General features: G+C 37.3%; 1 protein-coding gene across 3 annotated transcripts in view; it reads left to right on the top strand.

Moving 5' to 3' along the window:
• OSBPL3 (oxysterol binding protein like 3) overlaps positions 1–16,397 on the top strand; it is a 96,526-nt gene extending 80,129 nt beyond the window's left edge. For 2 of the 3 annotated variants that reach the window (XM_062569237.1, XM_062569235.1), the window contains 6 exons: positions 2,221–2,299; positions 4,289–4,433; positions 5,796–5,940; positions 6,635–6,761; positions 7,298–7,420; positions 9,147–12,212. In XM_062569237.1, coding sequence (XP_062425221.1) covers positions 2,221–2,299; positions 4,289–4,433; positions 5,796–5,940; positions 6,635–6,761; positions 7,298–7,420; positions 9,147–9,243 — 716 coding nt within the window. In that variant the 3' untranslated portion in view covers positions 9,244–12,212. Of the gene's footprint in view, positions 1–2,220; positions 2,300–4,288; positions 4,434–5,795; positions 5,941–6,634; positions 6,762–7,297; positions 7,421–9,146; positions 12,213–13,725 lie in introns of those variants that run through there. The other variant, XM_062569236.1, reaches the window with a different exon arrangement.
• Positions 16,398–20,876: the final 4,479 nt, after the last annotated feature.

Genomic DNA, 20,876 nt, shown 5'->3' with positions numbered 1-20,876 from the left:
GTGATTATTTTTCAGTGTAAATGCAATTTGTAAATGCTGTGTGGCCCTTGCTATAGGGCTATCTTACCTTAGATTCGAAAAATTAGCATTAAGTTAATTCTAAATGTAGCTTGTCAATGAGGCAAGTTCTTTTTGGGTGCAAATATCTTTTTGCTTGCCATACAGTATCATCTAATGAAAAGAAGTCAGACCTCAGCTACATTGCCAGAGGTGCAATATTTCTATGTGCCTTGCTGTGTCTGGGAATGCTGCAGGGTAGAGTTCAGAGATCAGATTTGTATGCTCTGTAATTTTAAGAAGCTGTACTGTACTTAAATAAAAGGCTCTTGGGATTCAGACACTCTATTGTTTCTGAGGAAATTAAATGCAATTTATACTTACGTTTGTCTTCAATAAAATACTTTTGTGGGGGTTATTTCTCCTTTTCCTGATAATGCTGTCATCCCATCACATGCTAACCTTAGTTCCTCTGTCTCAGCATTCAGAAATCTCTTGATGATCTCTAGCGAGCCAAAGACTGGGTTCTGACAGGGGCAGTTATTTTGGAAACTGTTTTTTGTTCCTTGTGAAACTGACACTATTTTTTGCATACTCACTTGCAGAAGAGGAGTATGGATACATGAACAATAGAAATTTAAAATAGAAAGTTCCATCTATTTACAGTATCTACACCTGAATTGGTCTGGACATGGTTTTGAAATAAGTGTTCACTCTTTTTTTTTTTTTTTTTTTTTTAGCTGTCCCAAAATTTTTGAATTACCAAGTTCTGCACTGGTTCCCTAGGTGCTTCCAGTGTACTGATCACTGTGTGGCAGGCTTGCCATTTCTGAGAGCGTAGAACACAACGCAGTCTGCTGCAGTTCAGCAGTTTGACCCTCTGTGGTGTACGTGTGTGTTGTCTTGACCTCTCTTATTGCCTGGTGGTAGATATTTGGAGAATGTTGACCTGCTCTTTATTCTATGTTGAAATAGTTAATGGAGCTTAGTATTTACTGATTTTAGTCTTGCGCTTGCCCTTTCTTTTCTATCCACTATAGAAGAGAAAGCTAGTAGAGAATTTGGCATAATGCCTTCGTTGTCAAGGTTGTCAAGACCTCTTATTGTGCAATATAGGAATCGCAATCAAATTTCTTTCACCAGAGATGCTAACATAGCATAAACCTGCCAAACTAAATGAAAGGTCCTTTTCTGAAAGGATAGGAAAAGAATAATTTTTCTATTAGGAATTCTCCCCTATGTCCCATTCCATCACCTTTGCAACGGTATGCGGCTTAGTGGCTCAGCCCTGTCACTGTCACATACTATGAAGGTGCGTACTCTCCTAACTGCAATTCGAGCAGGCATGTCGCAGCCAGAGTAACAGCTTCCTTCCCTCAGTTGCATGGAACATGGTGTGTTTGTTTTCCTTATCTATTAGTACTAGCATCTTTCTGTAACTAGAGATGAGTTCTTCCCTCATTCTCAGATTAGACGGGGAACAGAATTGGAGTTCCTAGTGTCTAACGCAGCAAGGATGCCATCCTTGGCATCCCAGGCTCTGAAGTTGCTATGAAAGTTACTGCCTGATTGTTTAGCCCGATTTAACTATACCCCTGGTGTCATGTTTCTCTGCCCATGTTTATTTCACTTCCAGGTGTTCTGATATCTTAATAAACCCCTCCATAAATTTGCCTAAACTTGAGTGGCTATTTCTTCATTTTTCTCTTCTGAAGAAAATGACATGAGACTTGAACAGCTCTTTCTGTGATTCAAAACATTTTAAAAGGGCAGTTACACTTCCAAGGGAAATTGGACTAAAATCCTCTCCAGTTTGTGCCCTTTGAATCATTCTCTTGCTTCTTTATTGCAGATGTTTTTAGGTAGTATACTTTTCTATCTGAAATTCTGCTTTTGCTCTTGGAAATGTCTGCATTCATTCACTAGCACTATTGAATTGCAGATGAATGTATAGTGCCTGTAAATAGCTTATTCAAATTCCCCTCTTTTGAACAAGTTTTTAACAGAAGTGTCTTATACTTTTGATGCTCTTTTTTAATAACCAGTAATGTAATGAAAAAACATGCAACTATTTAAAGGTCTGTAGCATTACTTTGATTTATTATGTTGTAATTTGTTATTTTACATTTTCTTGAAGATGAAATGGATCACAGAAATAGATTGATTCACCTGTGCTAATGACTAAACATAACTTTTTCTCCCTCCACCCTGCTCTTCTTTCAGATGTAAGATGGAAAAACAAATTCTGGGGAAAGTCCATGGAAATTGTTCCAGTTGGTACAACACATGTAACTCTGCCAGCGTAAGTGGTGCAATAGCACATTCCTGTATACACACATGCTCACACAAACTACTTTTACCCAAATAAGAACAAGCCGTACAGTGCTGTATTAGACCTTTGGAAGAATAAGTGATTATGAAATTCTTCCCCCCAGCTTTACTTTAACTGTAGCATTAACTCTTCCAAAGGTTAAAAATAAAAGATAAAATAAAAACTATTCCTCTTGGATCTCTTGACAAGTTGATGCTTTGGCTCGGTACAGTTGAATTTCAAGCTACATGCATTTTAACCTTATGTGGAAATATTGCATGGTAGAGGAAGGTATCAGTTCTTTCTCTATGCTTTTTTTTTTTTTTTTTTTTTTTTTTTTTTAACTACCTAGAACAGGCAGAGAGCTCTGTAGAAGAGAAACAGTCTTTGTGCCTGTATTTGTTCAGTGCCTGACACTATGGGGTCCTGGTCTGTGGCTGATGCTGATAGCAGTTTTTCATCCAATGATAATGGCTATAAGTGATCAATAACACCAGTAGCATATCTGGTGTTTTTTTTTTTAATCAAAGGAAGCAAGCAGCCAATATAGTAAAGTGTTGAATACAGTCTTTCTTTGAACACTGCAGATATTTATTTTTATATACTGAATTGTCAGAGTGTTCATTATAGATCAAACAATTAAAATCTCTTAAAATTTGCCCTATGTCCATCATGTTTGCAGAGACAGAGTTTTAAAGTTTGAGTAGTGTTCCAGTTAAACCTGTTTTCCAAAGAGGGTCTAAAAATTTGATTGTTTTGCCATCTACACAAAAAAAAATACAAGAACCCAACTGATCAGTCAAACTAAACGTGCTTTTTTTTTTAAGTGGATAAAATTGAATGAGTGGTGTATAAAAGATATATTAGTGGTTAGCATAAACTGAGGAGTGAAAGATCTCTAGGATATGAATGAAGGTTCAGAGGCAAACTAGCTAATGGATCAGGGCCCATGGTGGGCTGACAAACTGCAGTGTTTTCTGTGATGCATGTAGTCTGTGTGTGCTGCTTTGTATACCTGTGGGAAAAGCATCTGCTCTAGAATTGACTACAAAAAAGGCTCTGTCTACTGAGGCTAGGCAGAAATGAAGCATCAGTATTAAGGCTAATTTTGGAGCATATACAGTATTATTAATGTGCATAATAGAGCATGTGGACTGCAAGTAGGAGCGGGAGAACAAGTTCCTGTGGGTAAGTTGGCAGCCTGTCTGCTAGTCCACAGGAGCTGTCCTTTCACATGCTCTTACAATGCACTAAGTGAGAATGAGTATTTAAGGGGAGGTAGGTAAAGTTTCTAATGGTCTTATGGAATGTGTGCTGATAAACACATTCCTATGAGCTAAGGGCAGTTGCTGTAAGGAAACTGGTGTTCTACAAGTTTACCTGTTTTCATGACAGGTAAGGTAAAAGGTAGACAGACTTTGAGCTTCTATATAGCTCTTCTGTAAGAACATCTACTTTTTTAATGAAAGACAAAATGCTGTATTACGATCAGTATTTCTATTGTTCATCTCTTCCTGTTTGCTCTCTTCAAGCACACAGCTGCATCTCAAGCTGACGAGAGCTTTTGCTCTTGACTGGAGCGTGCACATAGGGTCAGCCTCAAGGGCTTGAGCCAAGCTCATTGTAGTCAAAGAGACTCCTGTTGACTCCAAAGGCCCATATGCTCACGATATGACCTAGGACTATGTAACAGACTGGGGAACTGGGCATTTTAGCCAGCAGAACGTATTAGAATGATTACTTTTGGAAACTTAAACTCATAAAGAGAGGCAGAGAAACTGAATTAAATACTATAGTTTATAGCAGAAGTAAAAAGAGGTTTCTGTGAGGAAGGATTTACATGGACAAGAACAGTGAGACACTCGAAAAATTTGGGGTATTATTATTATTAATGTAGAATTCCTTGTAGATCTTTTCCTAAGCTAATGTGCTAATTTAAACATGGCATGAGATTTCTCTCTTGTATGTAATTTCTTCCAGTTTTGGAGACCATTATGAGTGGAACAAGGTGACATCTTGCATCCATAACATCTTAAGTGGGCAAAGATGGATTGAACACTATGGAGAGATCATCATCAAAAATCTTAATAATGAAACTTGTCACTGCAAACTGACTTTCGTAAAGGTGACTTCCAGTAACTACAGCAATGTTGGCAATGCCCTTTCTAACAGGCACAGCACTGGGTGGATGCTATCTGCTGAAGCAGAGTACAACTACTTAAAAGCTGTGTTTTCTTATAGCTCTCCTATAGTTACTTCTGATTCTTTGAGAGACTTTAATGCTGAAGGAACTGCAGCTTACTAGGTAGAGCCAGGCAAGAAAGAAAAGCAACAGCTTTCTCAGGTGATTCCACTCAAGGTGTTGATAAGGAGGGGAAAGAAAGAAATATCTTCAAACACCTGTATTTGTGTTTGACTAGAGAGATAGGCACAAGGTGTCTACTAGCAGGACCACATAGACCACATGCCTCTGTTAATGGAGTGATACACGCTCTAGATGCATTTGTCCAGCAGCTGTAAAACCGGCTCTTGCACCGATGCTAACAGGGAGCCTATGCTCTTTTCTGTTCCTCTTCATATACCTGAAGGAGCTTAACTGAAGGATTTTGTAGTTGTTCAAAATTTACTGTTTGGTACCAGGCATCAGACATGACATTCTGAAGAAATTCCCTTGAAAACTGAAATTAAAATGAAGTTGGCAGTAGACTAAATGACTTCTTCCTGATGCCAAAATTTCTCACCTGAAAAATAGTTTAGCACAGCAGGTTAGGAGGCTTGTTTTCCAAATCAGATTGCTGGAGCAAAGCTGTGCTTTTTATAGCTTATGTCTGTGTGGTCTGCTTCTAAGTACTTCAGCATACACCTGCAGCATGGCATGCTCAGCAGCAGAAGGGAAGTTAATATAATAATTTTTGAACAGTTCCTTTTCTTATTACTTATTTGCTTTACTGAATGTTTTTTGCTTTCTAGTAATCATTGAAGTGATTCTTTTTCTTCAAATACTTACTTGAATGTGCTGTAATGTTTGTGCAGAGTTGCAGTGGATGTTTAAGTTCAAATTTTAAAGATTGAGAGACTGCAGATACTTACTCCTTTGATGTTATAAATTGGCTGAAGTGCAGATTACTTTGAGTATCAGTTCCTTCACAGTAGTTCTCCCTCCTCCTCTTCAAATCTGAGAAGAATGTAGATAAATAAGTTGGGAACTGATGTTTTCCGTCACTGGGCAAATTTGAAAGTTTGCTATGCTTCATCCAGTACTGCCCCTAAAAAGGCAAACAAAATAGATATGTTCGTCAACATTAGTATTGTAATATGCTGATCAGTAATACTAAGAGTAGTTCTCTGTACATGGTACTGTAATTCACACACAAAGGAGTAGTTTTAATTTCAGAAAAACAGGCTACATCAAGGTGCTACTCACATAATCAAATCATTCACACTTAGTCTTATGTACATTTTTTCCTCTTGTTCTTCTTAATTCTAGGCAAAATACTGGAATCCAAATGCACATGAGATTGAAGGTAGTGTTGTGGATAAAACTGGGAAAGTTGTGCATCGAATTTTTGGGAAATGGCATGAAAGTTTATACTGCGGGACTTCCTCCTCTTCGAACTGCATATGGAGAGCAAGTTAGTGATCAGTGTGGTTGATGTACAAAATTTAAAATCTGCTTGAGAATAAACTTGCTATCAGTTTTTGTCTTATTTATTAGGCCTCAATTTCTTATTATTTTTATGTGGAAAAATAGATTTTTGTCAAGCATTTAATACGTAAGCTAGAAGAATAAACTATTTAACTTAACCAATAATAGTGAGATAACTTCATCCCATGTCTTTCTACATTTTCTCCATTCTCCCTTGGTTGAGGATATCATTTTCACATTTGTATATGAAAGCTGTATTGAGAAGTGCAAAAAAGGGGGGGATGGGGTACTTTATTTTGTAGAGGACTGCAGCTGATTTATTGTATTAAACATTGGAGAATACCCAACAAAGCTCAACTCCATAACGTTAGCCATATCTGAACTTCACCCAAAGCCATAGTTGTTTGTCTACTGTAGTTTGAAAAGGCACTGGGGTAGTACTTCATCATAGTTTTGCTGTAGTTCAACTGAGAACAGAAGTCTGTTTTGATCTAGTGCATCAGAGCAGACTTTCTCTTTTGTCACAACACTATTAAATACTTCTTATTGCCCCAAAATCAAGACCCTGGCTCAAAGAGATGAACAAAGTGATAGAGGGGAAGTTTTGGAAGGTTCCTTCTAAAGATGAAAGCATTTAATTGGAATTCTGTGTGTGTTTTTTTTCCCCCCCCACCCTGTAGATCCAATGCCTAAAGATTATGAACAGTGGTATGGATTTACTCAATTTGCATTAGAGTTAAATGAACTGGACCCACAAACTAGACCATTGTTACCATCTACTGATACACGTTTTAGGCCAGACCAAAGGTAAGAAGCTTTTCTTCATCACATCTTCCTCAAATATTTTCTTAAACTTCTGTACACTCACTTTACCTCAAGCTCAGACTATCCTGAGTAGATACTTGCAGTGTTTCCATCTCTGTATTAATGTGCATCTGAAATGGACATTTTAATCACTTACCAAAGCTGGTCTTCTCTGTACGGATCAATATTTTCAAAAATTGCTTTTTGGATGTCTCAGTTTCTAGACAACGGTCTTCTAAAAGGTGCTAAATCTTTTCAGATAGTGGCTCTCTAGCATACCATATTTGACTAGCCAAAAACTGAGGAAGCTGAAATTCCTTTCTACAGTAGAATTTCTACTGTTTCTAACTTTAGAGGAAAAGAATCTAATATAAACTTACTTTGAGCTTGTTATGTGAGTTGTCTGCAGATGTTGTTTACTTTTCAAATAATATGAACTATCTGCCGTAAAAGCGAGAATCTGGAGCTCCAGGGGACCTGACAGAGGCGGGGGAGTGAAGGGAAGCACCAGTTGTGTCTTATCACTGTTGGTGCTACAGGTTTCTAGAAGAAGGGAATATCGAAGCAGCTGAAATGCAAAAGCAGAGGATTGAGCAACTACAGAGAGAACGACGGAAAGTTCTGGAAGAAAACAATCTGGAGCATCAGCCTAGATTTTTCAGGTACTATATAATGATTTGTGTGTACTATCATGCATTAAAATTTTGTATTATAGTTCTGGTTCTAAACTGTGACAGAGTAGGCTCCAATTTTTTCCAGTTTTTTTTTTTTTTTTACTTTTTTTTTTTTAATAACTTGACAATGTAAACACTTCAAACTTGGTTAAAACTAAGAATTATATGTTGCCCTTTTACTAGTGCATCCCTGAATTTCTCTTTAACTTTTGCCTTGAAGGCAAATGGGATTTGGTTTAAGCTTGAATTAGCCTGGGCATATGATAATGTAGCATCTTTCTTTCCTCCAGGCAAGGTGAAGTGGACGAATTTAGCTTAATTACCTTTGCTGAACTCCCACTGAATTCTGTGAGATTGCCTTGTGCAGCAGTTTGCAGAATGCAGCTTTTCATTTCCAAGACTATTTTTGAATGTGATCTCCCTTATGTAATGAGAAGAGAATTATGATTTAGAGGACACTTTATTTTTTCCTGTTGTAAATGAATTAATGTTTGAAGAGGGTTTCAACCATTGAAAGGTGAAAGTAAATGCTAGTGAGCATGTGGGTTTTAGCCCTCCAGTTTCTCTGTTTGGGATCTAATGAGAGACTGGGAGACAAGATGAGTCTATGTATCACAGTTAACAGACCTGGGATCCTACTTTTTTCTGGGTAGACAGATGCTGTACTTCTGAGGAGAAGGACTCTGAGATGCATCCATTTAAAACATTTCTGTGTAAAGAGGAAATAACTGAGAACCACTAATCTAGAACTCTTTTGTGCCCCTCCAAAAAGTGTTTAAAAAAAAAAAAAAAAAAAAAAAAAAAAAAAAAACTTGCTATAAATTTACATCAAGACCATGGAACAACTTAGGTCTTTGGGTATGCAGAGCTGGTGAGCTAACTCACCACAGCTACTTAGTAGAAGCAAACTCTGCTTTCAGCAGACTAAAAGGGTAGGAGAGAAGCAAAGTCCAATGCTGTATAACTGTATATTCACAATAAGGCTAGAAGAACGTTTTTTGGAAAGAGAGATTTTTTGCTGTAGATCTAAATAGAATAAACCCTTCTAGTTACTACGTGTCAAAAGTGTCACCTAGTGCTAGAGTAGATATGAATTACACATTTTCCTTTTACAGCGATTTCTGTATTCTGTAAATCATAAGCTTGATATACTTAAAAAGATGTTGCGCCAAAAATATGGCACACCAGATTAAAAGCAGACTGTTTCCTTCAGGGTAAAGTACCTAGTGCAATAGCCCTACTCTTTTACTGAGAACTGTAAGGCTTTCTTTATGCAATGAAGATGATGAGCTTCTTTGGAGAGGAAGAAGGAGACTTTTGGATTCAGTCTCAGTCAGGACAGAAATACGGATCATTCAGGTTTTAAAAAGGCGCAGGAATGCCATTCTTACAGAAGTTTCCAATAAACTGCCTGTTGGCATTTGAAACCCAGAAAAAAATCTTTGACTGTAGTTTAAAGCGCTAAGCACTGACAAGTCAAAGTGAAAGTGAGCGTTTATCTCAACTGAACACTAGGCTAGTGATGTGCCTCTCCAAGGCCCAGTGCAGGCATAACCAGTTTGGTCTCCCAAGCTGTATTGCCTCATTTGAATGCTGTGTCAAGTTGTGCTGTGCCTAGTTCAAGGGGGATCTGTGCGTAGTGTGGGATGTGTTAACAGCACATGCCAAGAACATGCCAGCATTACATCTGGGAAATTTGTTTAATCTTTGATAGGAAATCCAGAGATGACTGTTGGGTGAGCAATGGAACCTACATGGACCTTAGGGAAGAACCTGGTTTTTCCAAACTGGACAATCCTGTCCTCTGGTGAAAGAGGAACCAAGTGAAGATACTGTGTTGTGTTCTAAGATCTGACTTAAAAGAAGTATATATAAAACATAAGTATATATAAAAATGTATATATATTATATATATTTACACACATACATATAACTTATGTGTGTAGGGGTGTATGTGTGCAAGTGTGCATATCTCCAGAATTGTGCTTAATTTAGAATCTGATACTGCATTTGTTTTCTCTACTCTGACTATTGCAATGATTGTTTGAATGTATAATACCCTAAATTCTTTTTATAAACTATTTAATAAATATTACTGAATGTTAATGACTAGAAGGAAAAGAGGACCTTTTACACTACTTTTTCCAATGCATAATAATGTCAGTTCTGAGTTAACTTATGCCTTACTGAATTGCACTGGAGACAATAACATCAGCATCTCCTAGCTCTGCTGAGAGAAAAGGGAGTGGAAGCCTTAGTAACTCAAACTGCAGGCAGGCTACCACAGCTTCAGAGAGTAGTGCAGCTGTCTCTGCACTAGTCAAAATTGCTGAAACAGATATTTTCAGTTGGTGCTGGAATCTGAGTACAATCCTTTGTTCCCTGTGGAAAAGATTTAAATAAGCTTGTGTTTTTGTCACCTTTCGTACTAGCATTATGGGAGAGGTAGTTCTGAGCTGCTTATGTCAGTGATTCTACTGCCTTACGCATAAACTGTGCCCAGCTAAATGTAGTGCTAGAAATTCAGGAATCGCCAAAATTTTCCACTAGAAGTCTTCAGATTTATAGCCCCCAACAGGGCAAAAGGAGATCTTTTCTTATATAATGCTTGAGCACTGAATAGATGAAGAAGCGCTCTCTTTTTTTCCAGTAAGTAAAATCTATACAGAGCACGAAATCCTGTGCTTCCATAGCTTCATTTGTTTTTATTAAACTAAAAATTGCAGCCGTAAGACTTTTTAAAGACTAAGCAAACTGATTGTTTTAAGCTAGATTTTTTTTCACAGTATTTTGATATTTTCTACCTCTTAAGAAATAAACAGCATATTTAAGATCTTATATTAAAAAAGACCGTCTGCCTTATAGAGAAATGTATGGAATCTTTGATCATCTTCTGTCTGTTATGTTCAGATAAATATTCAAGTGTCTTGCACTAAATTGGTTGCATCTCTTTCCTCTAATTTTCTACATATGGAGAGATTCATAAAATACTAAACAATACGTCAAAAATACAGCGGGAAACAGATGTAGCAGAAGTTGCACTTTTGAATGAAGATAATGGAGATGGGCAGTGTTCTTGTTTTTCCTTCAAATAGCAATGCTACAGTCATTCATATAATAGAATAATATACATTCCTGCCTATCTGCAGCTCAAGCCTAGCTCATGATTCTTCACGTCTGCTGTACATGTCTGTGACTCTCTGGCAACAAGTTTTCAAGTTTAAAAAAATATGTATGTTGTCACCACCAACAATAAGTATCGTTTTTGTTTTTCTTACGTATATCTTGCCACATTAATAATACAGAATAAACCATACCTGTGATAAATGTTTTGCCATGTTTAACTGGCTTGGGACTGGATTAATTGGACATTGTATGGATAAGGGAGCCTCCTAGAGGAACTAGTAGCTTAGAAAAGATTACAACTTATGTTCTGTACTGTTCTTAAAATTAATCCATGTTGTATGCAACATGAAAAAAATGCTATGAATGCTTTTGTTTTAAACCAAATCTGTGATGTTAGATTAGGTACACACACACTCACACTCTTGCATTTTACTTCCTGTTACCTTGAAAATACGTTGTCTTAGAAGCAGAGAATTCTCTGTCACCTTTATTTGCTTTGCCCAGGAATACTACATCACTATCACTTCCCTCATTTATTACAAAAAAAAAGGGGGAAAAAAATGAATTCTTTAATTTGTCATTTATAGATTCAACTAAGAGGCCAGTAACTTAAAACAATGCAGGGTTCAAGTCAATATGAAGACAAAATTTGACTCCAAAGGAAATTTGAACCTTTGAGGACTGTTTGGCTTTCTGAGGAAACTGGGGATCTCTTCATAGCTTAATCCTTTGTTGTGTTTTATTTTTGTATTAACTATCAGAACTTGGCACAGACATAAGCTGATCTTTATTCTTGCTGTTGGTAATTACCATTTATACTCAAAACAATATTGACTTAGCAACAGAAGAAGGTAGGGTTTTCTTTTAAATAAAAATCAGCAAAGGGAGTAAAATTTGTGGAGGAAAATAGGATGCATTAAACTTGTTCATCATCCTGTTTGGCAGCTATTGCTGTTGTTGTCTGGTCTGACTGCTGTTTTATTATTTTCGATATATGAAATGGATTTCTCCATGCACTTTGTTATACGACCTATTAGTTAATGGCATCCAAAATTAAAGAGTCAAAGGCAAAAATACAAAATTAAAGAATCGTAATGCATTAAAAACTGCAAGTGTTTAATTATTTGGGGTGTCTGACTTATGATTTTTGAGAACTCAGACTGGCAGTGTTGCTTTGTATCTTACAGTCTAAATAAGCATCTAAAATGCCTTTCAGTAATGACAAGCTTTAGGCTGGGAAGGGCCTTATATAAACTGCTTTCTTTGGCAACATTCCCAGTTTAGGAAGGGGAAATATTCAGGATTTTACTATCATCTCCAGTATACTAATGCCTGAGATGACTCCAGGGTATTTCTTAGATAGTTGAAGCAAAATCTTTGCCTAAGTAGTAGCTCCTTTTGTAAAACTGTACTACACAACTGCCAACCAGGTGTAACCAGTTGTGAATGATCCTCTGATTCCATGTTTCCAACTCCAGTATAGCTGTCCCTGGTTAATTTTGTATAAAAGTTGGTTTTAGCTGCTAAACTTTTGTCAACAGTATGTTAAGAGACAGAAGAAAATTGTCTTGATGTTATTTCCATATATCTATATACATATACACACACACACACACACACACAAATATATCTGTCATTCCAAAACCACAGTATCTTCTACACAGTTATTCTTGGTAAAATAGAAAGTTGTGATAGATTTTTTTTTTTTTTTTTTTAATTCAGACCTTTTTGATGTATTTGTAAGTGTATAATTTACTTCCCAAGATGTTTAGCTGAATGGATCAATCTTTAAATTTCCTGAAGACTGTTGCGTGCTGTAACACTCTTATTTGACCACTTCATAAATGTGGTTATTTAACATGATTTCAAGGGGCACAGTTTGAGAACCACTCATTTAGAACTCCATTTTGCTTTGTGCCCCTTCAAAAAGTAAAAACACTCGCTGTAAATTTAGATCAAGATCATGGAGTAGCTCAGGCCTTTGGGTGTTAAAGCAATGGATCAATTTTCAAATTATACAGCAAAGAAAGAAAAATTTCCAGGGAAATAGTGCTCATAGAAAGACAAACTCATGCCTACAAATCTGGAAATACATCTGACATTTAATTTCTGATTTTAGTGCATAGGAATTTTGGGGTTATGAAACAGCATAATTTGTATAGGACATTGTTTTCAGTAAGAAAGTGCACTTTAGTGTCTTTAGATTGAGTGGAAGTAGGATGATCCATTAATCATTACATTCCTTTTGTAATCTCTGCTCTTGGAGATGTGTTTTCTGTGTAATATTGCCAGCATTGATCTACTTTTAGATATTTTTTGAAATATAAATCCAATAAAGGAGTTAGGCTCTTTCTACAGAGCTGGGGAAATAAGTATGTCAGAGTAAGAGCCAGAACAGCCAAAATTTGGAGCAGGAAGCGTCCTAGAGAGATCTGATCTCTGATGCTTAGGTAACTGTTCTTGGGATACAGCATTGACCTGAACAAATTTTATTTGGACCTGAAGCAAGATTGTACTTTCTTTTTTCTTTTTTATATATATTATATATATATTTTCTCTTCATTTACAATAATGGCTGAAGGAAAACTCTATTCTAATAGCCTTTTAAATGATGAATCATGTCTGAAATCTCCATAAACATTGTGGCCTCTTTCTGTACCTTTTTCTGACTGAACAGGACCTTGGCAGCTGCCTCCAGCAGCTCTGGTGTCAGTCGGACAACAGCCTGCTAAGGGTAGTGGACCACAGAAATGTGCAGCTACATGTGCTCAATAGGCTCCTAATTAATGTTCTTGGATCTGCATTTGTGCAAATCTGTCCTATTGTCTAGTCTGCTACTCTACAGGATGAGCTTTTATGGCAGAAAATTTACAGTGTATATTGTTTTGTTCAGTACAGCTTTATTCTGTACACAAATGACATATACAGGGAGTAAGCTGAAGAGGAATGCAAAACTTGGCCCACAGGGCATATGTAATAAAAAGGATGAAAACCAGCTTCTCCATGTAGCTGAATACACCTTGCAAGTGCTGGAGTTGGCTGGTGCTATTCAAAGGAGTGAAGTTAAAATAGTTTCTTGCAGTTGAATATGTTTTCATTCATGGATTAAATATTCCTACTATAAATAAATTTCCCAGTATTAACTAACTCATCTTTCTATTTTCTAGCTACTGGTGGGTGCAGCTTACTTCAGCAGCAGTGAGCTCATAAAAGCACGCAAATGTTACCTGACTTATCTGTTGAAACTTAGTAAGTGCTATAACTTGTCACCAAATACATTATTGCATCTCACAGTCTGTAGATACTGTTTTTCCTGCAGCTTTTGAAAGCAATAAGAGAAGTTTTCCCTATAAATGGTTGCCATGTTAAAAAAAAAATGGTTCTTTTTTATATATAAATTGTGGATTTGATGTTTTGTTGTATATAGCAAAACTGTACAAAGCTTCCAAGAACATTTTGGAGATTTAGCCAGAAAAGTTGATGAGCTCCTTCAGCTCTACATCTTTGAGGTGGTTGCAGTATTTGGTATCCCTGAATACCGAAACATAAAAATTTTTATTTATGTTAAGTGTTTAACTACTACTAGTATTGGAAAAACATATCACATGTAGAGGTATTAACATATGCAAAGCTGCTAAATGCTGAATTTGCTATTTGTTTGGATAGGATTATTGAATTCAGGATTAAGGAAGGTATCTTGTGTGTTACAATAATCATGTGACTTTCAAATTTTTGAGCATACTGTTTATGTAGTCAAGATCATTCTTGTTTTCTGTTTCACTTTAAAAACTTGTAATAATGCAGCACCTTGATGCACAATTTACTACTTGATTTTTTTTTTACCCTCTCTGTAATCAATTTAGTTGGATGTTAATAAATTACACTTGCAAAAGGTCATAGAACACCCTGGCTTTTTCTCAGGGGTTGAAAGCATCTTTCTTCAAAGGTTGTTGGTGACAGCAGAAACAAGTCTAGCTGCTGTAGTCATCTGTGATTTTTACACTTGCCAAAATGGCAAGTCTGAAAGAGCTTCTATCTGCTAGAAGCCTTATTTATCCCTTACATAATCTGTCCAGGCATAAACTTCTGCAATTTTCCAGTTGTTTACCAGTTACCTGTACACAGTCTACAGCACTGCTACGCCAGACAGCGGTGGCAGGGAAAAGGGTAAGCTAATGCAATTTGTTTACACCCACAACCTGATTCTTCAAAGCAATTCTAGCAGCCAGATATGCAGCATAAATGTTACGCTTTAGTGAGAAAGTGGACACCACAGATGACATGTTCTGCATTAAAAAAAAAAAAAAAAAAAGCGCTTTTAAAAAGAAATCTGATATTTATTGTATAGAATAAATAGCTGGGAAGGAAACAGTACCAATGTGGAGTTTTCTTCCTTAGGGAGACTGATTCAGCATAACTGCCAGATCTGATCAGACTATGCCTCTGATCCCACCATATGCGTGTAAGATGCAATATGCAGGCAGAAGGATCGATCAGGATCTTGAAAAATGTGGGCGTAAAGTGAATATAACTCCTCACCAACCTGTAATTCTGACTGCAGCTCTGCAGCACTTCCCAAACCCAATATGTACAAGTGTTAGTGAGAGGAAGCTTGGAAGCTCCAGGAAGAACTGGGAAAATTACAGCAATAAATCTGTTACCAAACACGGTATCTTCAGTTATCGTACTTAGCAGAATAAGTATAAAGGCCAAAAGAGCATTTATTGTGGCAAAAAGAGCTTTTATAGTGGGCAAGGATCGTCTCCTGCTTTGTGAAATCTAGCCATTCTGATTTGTGTTTGGGTTAAGTTTGGAATTTGCTGATGATGTCAGTGGGAATCATTTCATTACTGATTAATGTCATAGAGATCTATTGTGCTTCAACAGGAACCTGGAACAGCTAGCATTCAGTTCAAGTCACCAGAAAAAAGCAGCCTACAGAAGCAGTAGTATTTTTCATATTTATAGAAGGGAAAGGGCAGAAGGATTCTCATTCTTGGTGCCCAGATCATAAATACCTAGGGCAACAGCACCTAACCTTATAGACAAGTGGGAATGGGGTTGTCTCTTGCAATTGCCCTTGGAGCTAAGAACATACCAACTACCTGCAGCAAGGTCAGTGCTATGCAGGCAAACTGGGCTGTTCCTAACCTGCAGAATATGAGTTAAACCTTGCTCATACAGACCTTACATCTGATCTGTGTTTAAGCTCAGCTGTCTGTTCACTTACAGTAATCTTTAAGTCAGTCCTTACTGCATAATGATTCAAAGCACCATAGTGTGAGGAAAAACATTGACAGCTGAGCAACACTTGTTCTGCACAGTAACTTTCACATCTTGGCTTCTCCTTTTTTTTTTTTTTTTTTTGTGTGTGTGTGTGTGTTACATTTCTTTCATCTTGCAAACAGTGCTCTGCATACTGAATTTGTTGATTTTAACTTAGACCCCTCTAAGCAGATACATAAGAATTTGCAGGTTTAATTTGCAAACTTGGTTTAAGTTTGTACATGGCATTGAAAGCTGGCCAGATACCACATCTATGTGTAAACCATGATTTGGTAAATCAACATTGCTGTGGTGAGCTGAGTGTGACTCTGATGCCTAAGTTAACTGAGAATTTGACTCTGGGTTCATCAATGTAAGTTTTTACAGACTATTCAATAATAAATTCCTGGAAGAGAAATTGTTTTACAAATGCATCAGCTGAAACTTCCGTCTGTGACTCAATAGGCTTCAGGAATGATTTGGCTTTTTCTAACTTAAGATATTTCTTGAAGATTTCTCTTGAAGATTTTGTTTAAGCTGATGTTTTAGTTGCTATTTTATCAAGACTGACTGTTCAAATTTGAAAACACAATTTTTTTGCAAAGTTAACAATGCTTTTTCTTTAATAAAAATACAATAAAAATTGCTTCCCTAAAAAAAATGGTGAGAAATTTGTAATTTTACTTTACATAAAAAAGCCATGGCAAAGACTGCAGTAAAGCTGTTTAGAATTACTGCAGCGCATGCCTTGAAAAATCTTTTCCTTCTTAGATTTTATGAGGCCATCTCCGCAACGACTAGATTGCTGCCTACAGCAAGGAAGATTATGTAGATTTATCAATAGATGAGAACCTGTCTAATAGCTCAGAGAGAGATTTACTGTTTTGTTTACTCTTAGGTTTGTTATAATTTTTCAACTGTTGTCAAACCAAAGACGGAGTTAAGTCAAGAGATTGTCCCACTTGTATTCATTGTTTGATACCTGCACTTCAGTCAATAAAACAAATCTTCTGAAAGCAATGAAAGCTATATAGTAGCTAAATAGGTTCTGTGGATGAAAAAAACAGATTTCCTATGAAGTTCAAAAATACTGCATCATATCCTTCTGCAAGAGAAATTTCCACTGCAAACTTTGCTAAGAAAGAGCACTACAAGTAGCCCAATTAGACTAAGCTTGATATAAACAGAAGCTCATCCGACTGAGTTCTCAGTGTACCAAAGAATGGTGAGCCTAGCCCATCCTTAATCAGTGCCCTGTTCTCATTTTGGAGAGAGTAAAATTTCAACCAAAGTTGACAGAGGGCAGAGAACTCAAGGATGTAATATTTTTAAATGTTTTGTGGACATTAGAAACTGGGAGAGGAATGGAATCCTGATTGTGCTACAGCACTACGAGCTCCACTGAGATGTTAGGTCTAAATGCCTCATAGAAAACTGTATCCAGCCACAAGGCTTCCTAACACTCACGCTCATGTGACTGCTTTGTTCTCTGACACTGGCCCTAATATAAATGTTAACAGGAATTACTTTCTTTGAAATGATGGGAGGGTGAGGGGCACAAGTGAGAGGGATGGGTACATATGTTGAAATAAATTTTCTGGTATCGAAGCATACAGTCAGGAGGTTCTTGCCAAAAACAGTTTCATGCTTTGCCAGTGCTGATTGCTCTTTATATTAATGATTCCTCTCACGACCCAGCTGGTCTTCCCTTTCTTAAAAGCTGCATCACTCACACTGTGGTGTGTCAGCATTGGTGACTCCAGCCAGTAGCTGGAGAAACCAAGCAAGCCCCCGCTCAAGCTGACAGAGACTAGTCCTGTCAAAGGACATGCATTTTCATCTCCCAGTTGCAGAGGGTGATAGCAGCAGCAAGAAAGCCGTCCTCTCAACTTACTTGCATCATCTGTTAGAGATTCACCCAAATCAATGCATCATCCAGACAAACAAGGGCAGTTTAAGGAGTGAGGACACACGTTTTGGTCCTATGATGGAGTACATACAATAGGCTTCTGTTAAGATACAGCCCAACACTTTGTTTTGTATTTTGAGTGTTTTCCCAGCGTAACAAAGCCTTAGTCTGTACATGCAGCTACAATATAGCAAGTATCAGTAACTGGGACTTGTGTGACATTAGCCCTAATCCCCACCTAGTACAGATCTGCTGGATACCACCGGGGTGTGCTGGTTTTGCTCCAGGAAGTCACGGCCTTTTACACCTACCAATCTGTTTCTGACCCACAACATGCTGTTTATGGTATCTTGCTGTCTTTCTGGGCAACACTGCTGCAAAATGTACAAGGAACTTGAACTACCCCTACAATTAGTGGCCTACGCAGTCTTTAGCTGCTTGCCAACCCTTGCTCCTTGTTTCAGAAATCTGGCTGTGGTACTGTGGTTTTTTACACTCTGCTTCCCTGCAGAGGCAGAAAGCTAAGTATGTTCCTAGTCCTGCGTCTGTAAGCCAACAGTGAAAGCAAAAGCCTTCACCAGGGGCCTTGGCTTGCCCTTTGCTGGTAATCAGCCTTGCAGATCCTTGGGAGCCATCAGTTCCTTCTCCCTCTGCAGCCTCTTTACTGCATCCACTGCTGGCAGGGCCTGCCTCAGAGCTCTCTACACCAAATTCTCAATTTCTGTTTCTGTGAGTAATTTAAAAATGCATCTATTTTCTTTTCTTTAGGGAGCCCTTCAGTTTGCTCTGGAACAGGAATTCCAGTTGTCATTCAGTTCAAAAGGAGAAATTGAGCTGACAGTAAACAAACAAAGGGAATAGGAGTTAAGGAGTTGCAAAATAGCTAGGAAATACAACAAGAGCCACAAAGCCCAAAAGGGAGACACAAATTCCATTTAAAATCATCATAAAGCTATCACTACAAATATTGCTGAAGATGAAAGCATTCATCTAGTGTTGTTCAATGAAATATTAATGTTAGCTGTTGAACATTTTGCAAGATTTGACCAAGGCTGTGCTCCAGTTCTGTATTAGTGTAATACAAACATCATTAGACCTGCTGACTTGTATGGAATTGCAATCAAATGCTGCAGACTCTTTGGAGAATGTTGCCCAAATAATGTGTTCCCACAGCTGGATACTGAGTGAACAAGTGCTTGTGCGTATACATCCATTCAGAGGCTGCAAGAACTATGTGAACCAAAATAAATCTTGGGATTTGATCAAAGAGGTATTTTCCTTCCAGTCATCTTTCCTCTCTACAGGCAGCCTCCTCAGCCACAGGTCCTTTTCCATAGATCACTTAATTTCTCCTGTTTCGCCAATTCTGTCCTATTTTTTCTATTTGTTCTTTGGCTTTGTTTTCCACCCTCCGGGCCTTTATCTTTAAGGTTGTCAGTGGTGACATATAAATAACAAAATCAATGCTAACTATACTCATTTTAGGATCACATCTATGTTACTGATCTTAATCTGTAACAGTAGAACAATTATAACTTAAAATATAATGTATTAAATCAATGCATGTTACATAATAATTCACAATCAGTTCTACCTGGCTGCCATAGTGTACAACACTATGTACAACAAAAACTGTACAACAAAACTTTAAATAGTGCTATGTGCTGTCTACAATTATATTTTAAAAACCACCAGAATACTAAGTCTGAAAAGCATATGCATACAGAGATACAAAAATGAAGGACTTCATTTTTGGAGGCCTTTATTTCCCCAGGTTCAGTGGCAGGTAACCTGTGTTTACAACCCTTTTCAAAAACAAATTCTGATGTTTCTTATTTTAATATAGTTGATCATTTGCCTTCATAGGTATTGTTCCAACTGCTCAAGAACCAAAGATTTAGATAAGAAAAATTAAGACAAATAGTGAGTGTTTCACTTAAAATTTTATTAGTCATGTTATTTTTTTATGTTTTTGTAGTCTAATGTGAAATAATATGCTTTTAAAATAATTGTGTTTATATAGGACCTAAATAAATGTTTTAGGCTCTTAAGCAGTATTTGATAGCCATTCCTTTTGGTTTATTTATGATAAAGTCCTACTACTGAATAGCTTGAACAACATAGCAGCCAGCTGGTCTTTGATAAAACATTAATGAGACCAGATGGTTCATAATAAACTATTACAGAAGAAGACCTTGAAGACATGCAAGAAACATTATGTATCTCTTAAGTCTACATTTATCATATTGCAAAAGAAATAAAAGAAAGTTCTGTCTACATTTTAACGTTGGAAGCACTTAGTTCATGCAGCTTCACGCAAACTGTCTCCCTTATTATTATGGGAGACATAGCTAGATGATTCCTTAGGTAACCACAATCTATTAGAAACGAAGGGTCAGTGAAGCCTACTCTTGCTGACAATTATCTTAAAGTCACAGGAAAAGCAGAAAATAATCACAAGATTTTCAGAGGAAGATCTTCAGAAACTTAGGGCAGCCCTACAATTGCAGGGGTAAGAGAGCTCTTACAGTGACAGAGGGGAGCCCTCCGCCATAACATATTCGCTACAGAAAGGTAAATATTGTACCATTTCCACCCCCCATGCCAACATGAATACTCCAGATACCAAAAACTGAGTTACAATTAACATGTCGTATTTAATTACAGTTATTGTGTCTATCTCCCTCGTTCTTCTCTCTCAGTATTGCACTCTCTGGCTGTCTCTTTCAATGGATTAAAACATCCATTCATGAACAGCACTCTTTTCTTCTCATATTGGTCCCTAAAGGTAGCAGAGATGCATCTGACAATAAAATACATCTCCTCTAAATAGTGATAAACAAATTTCACAGACAGTATCGTCCAATGCTTACAGGTGTTATCTTCTCATCCACTTCCTCAAGAGCTTTCTGGACAGAAGCTCACAAGAACAGGTAGAGAAATGTAGAAAAATGGCTTTCTGGTCATTCTGAGCTCAAACAGTCTTTTCTGGCTTACCATGCCCATCCACCCATCTCCTAAGCAGAATTCAGTAACTTGCTGTTTGTTAAGCATGTGACTAACTGCTGGCACTTTGGAAGGGCTGATGACAGCCCCAACAGCGGGAGAGTGAGAAAGCTGTTGTTTGCAACAGGAAATATTTAG

The sequence above is a fragment of the Rhea pennata genome, chromosome 2 (assembly GCF_028389875.1).
Source record: "Rhea pennata isolate bPtePen1 chromosome 2, bPtePen1.pri, whole genome shotgun sequence".
NCBI classification, from domain to species: Eukaryota; Metazoa; Chordata; class Aves; order Rheiformes; family Rheidae; genus Rhea; species Rhea pennata.
The sequence above is the reverse complement of the archived record's forward strand: the minus strand, read 5'-3'. Positions and strand labels throughout refer to the sequence as shown.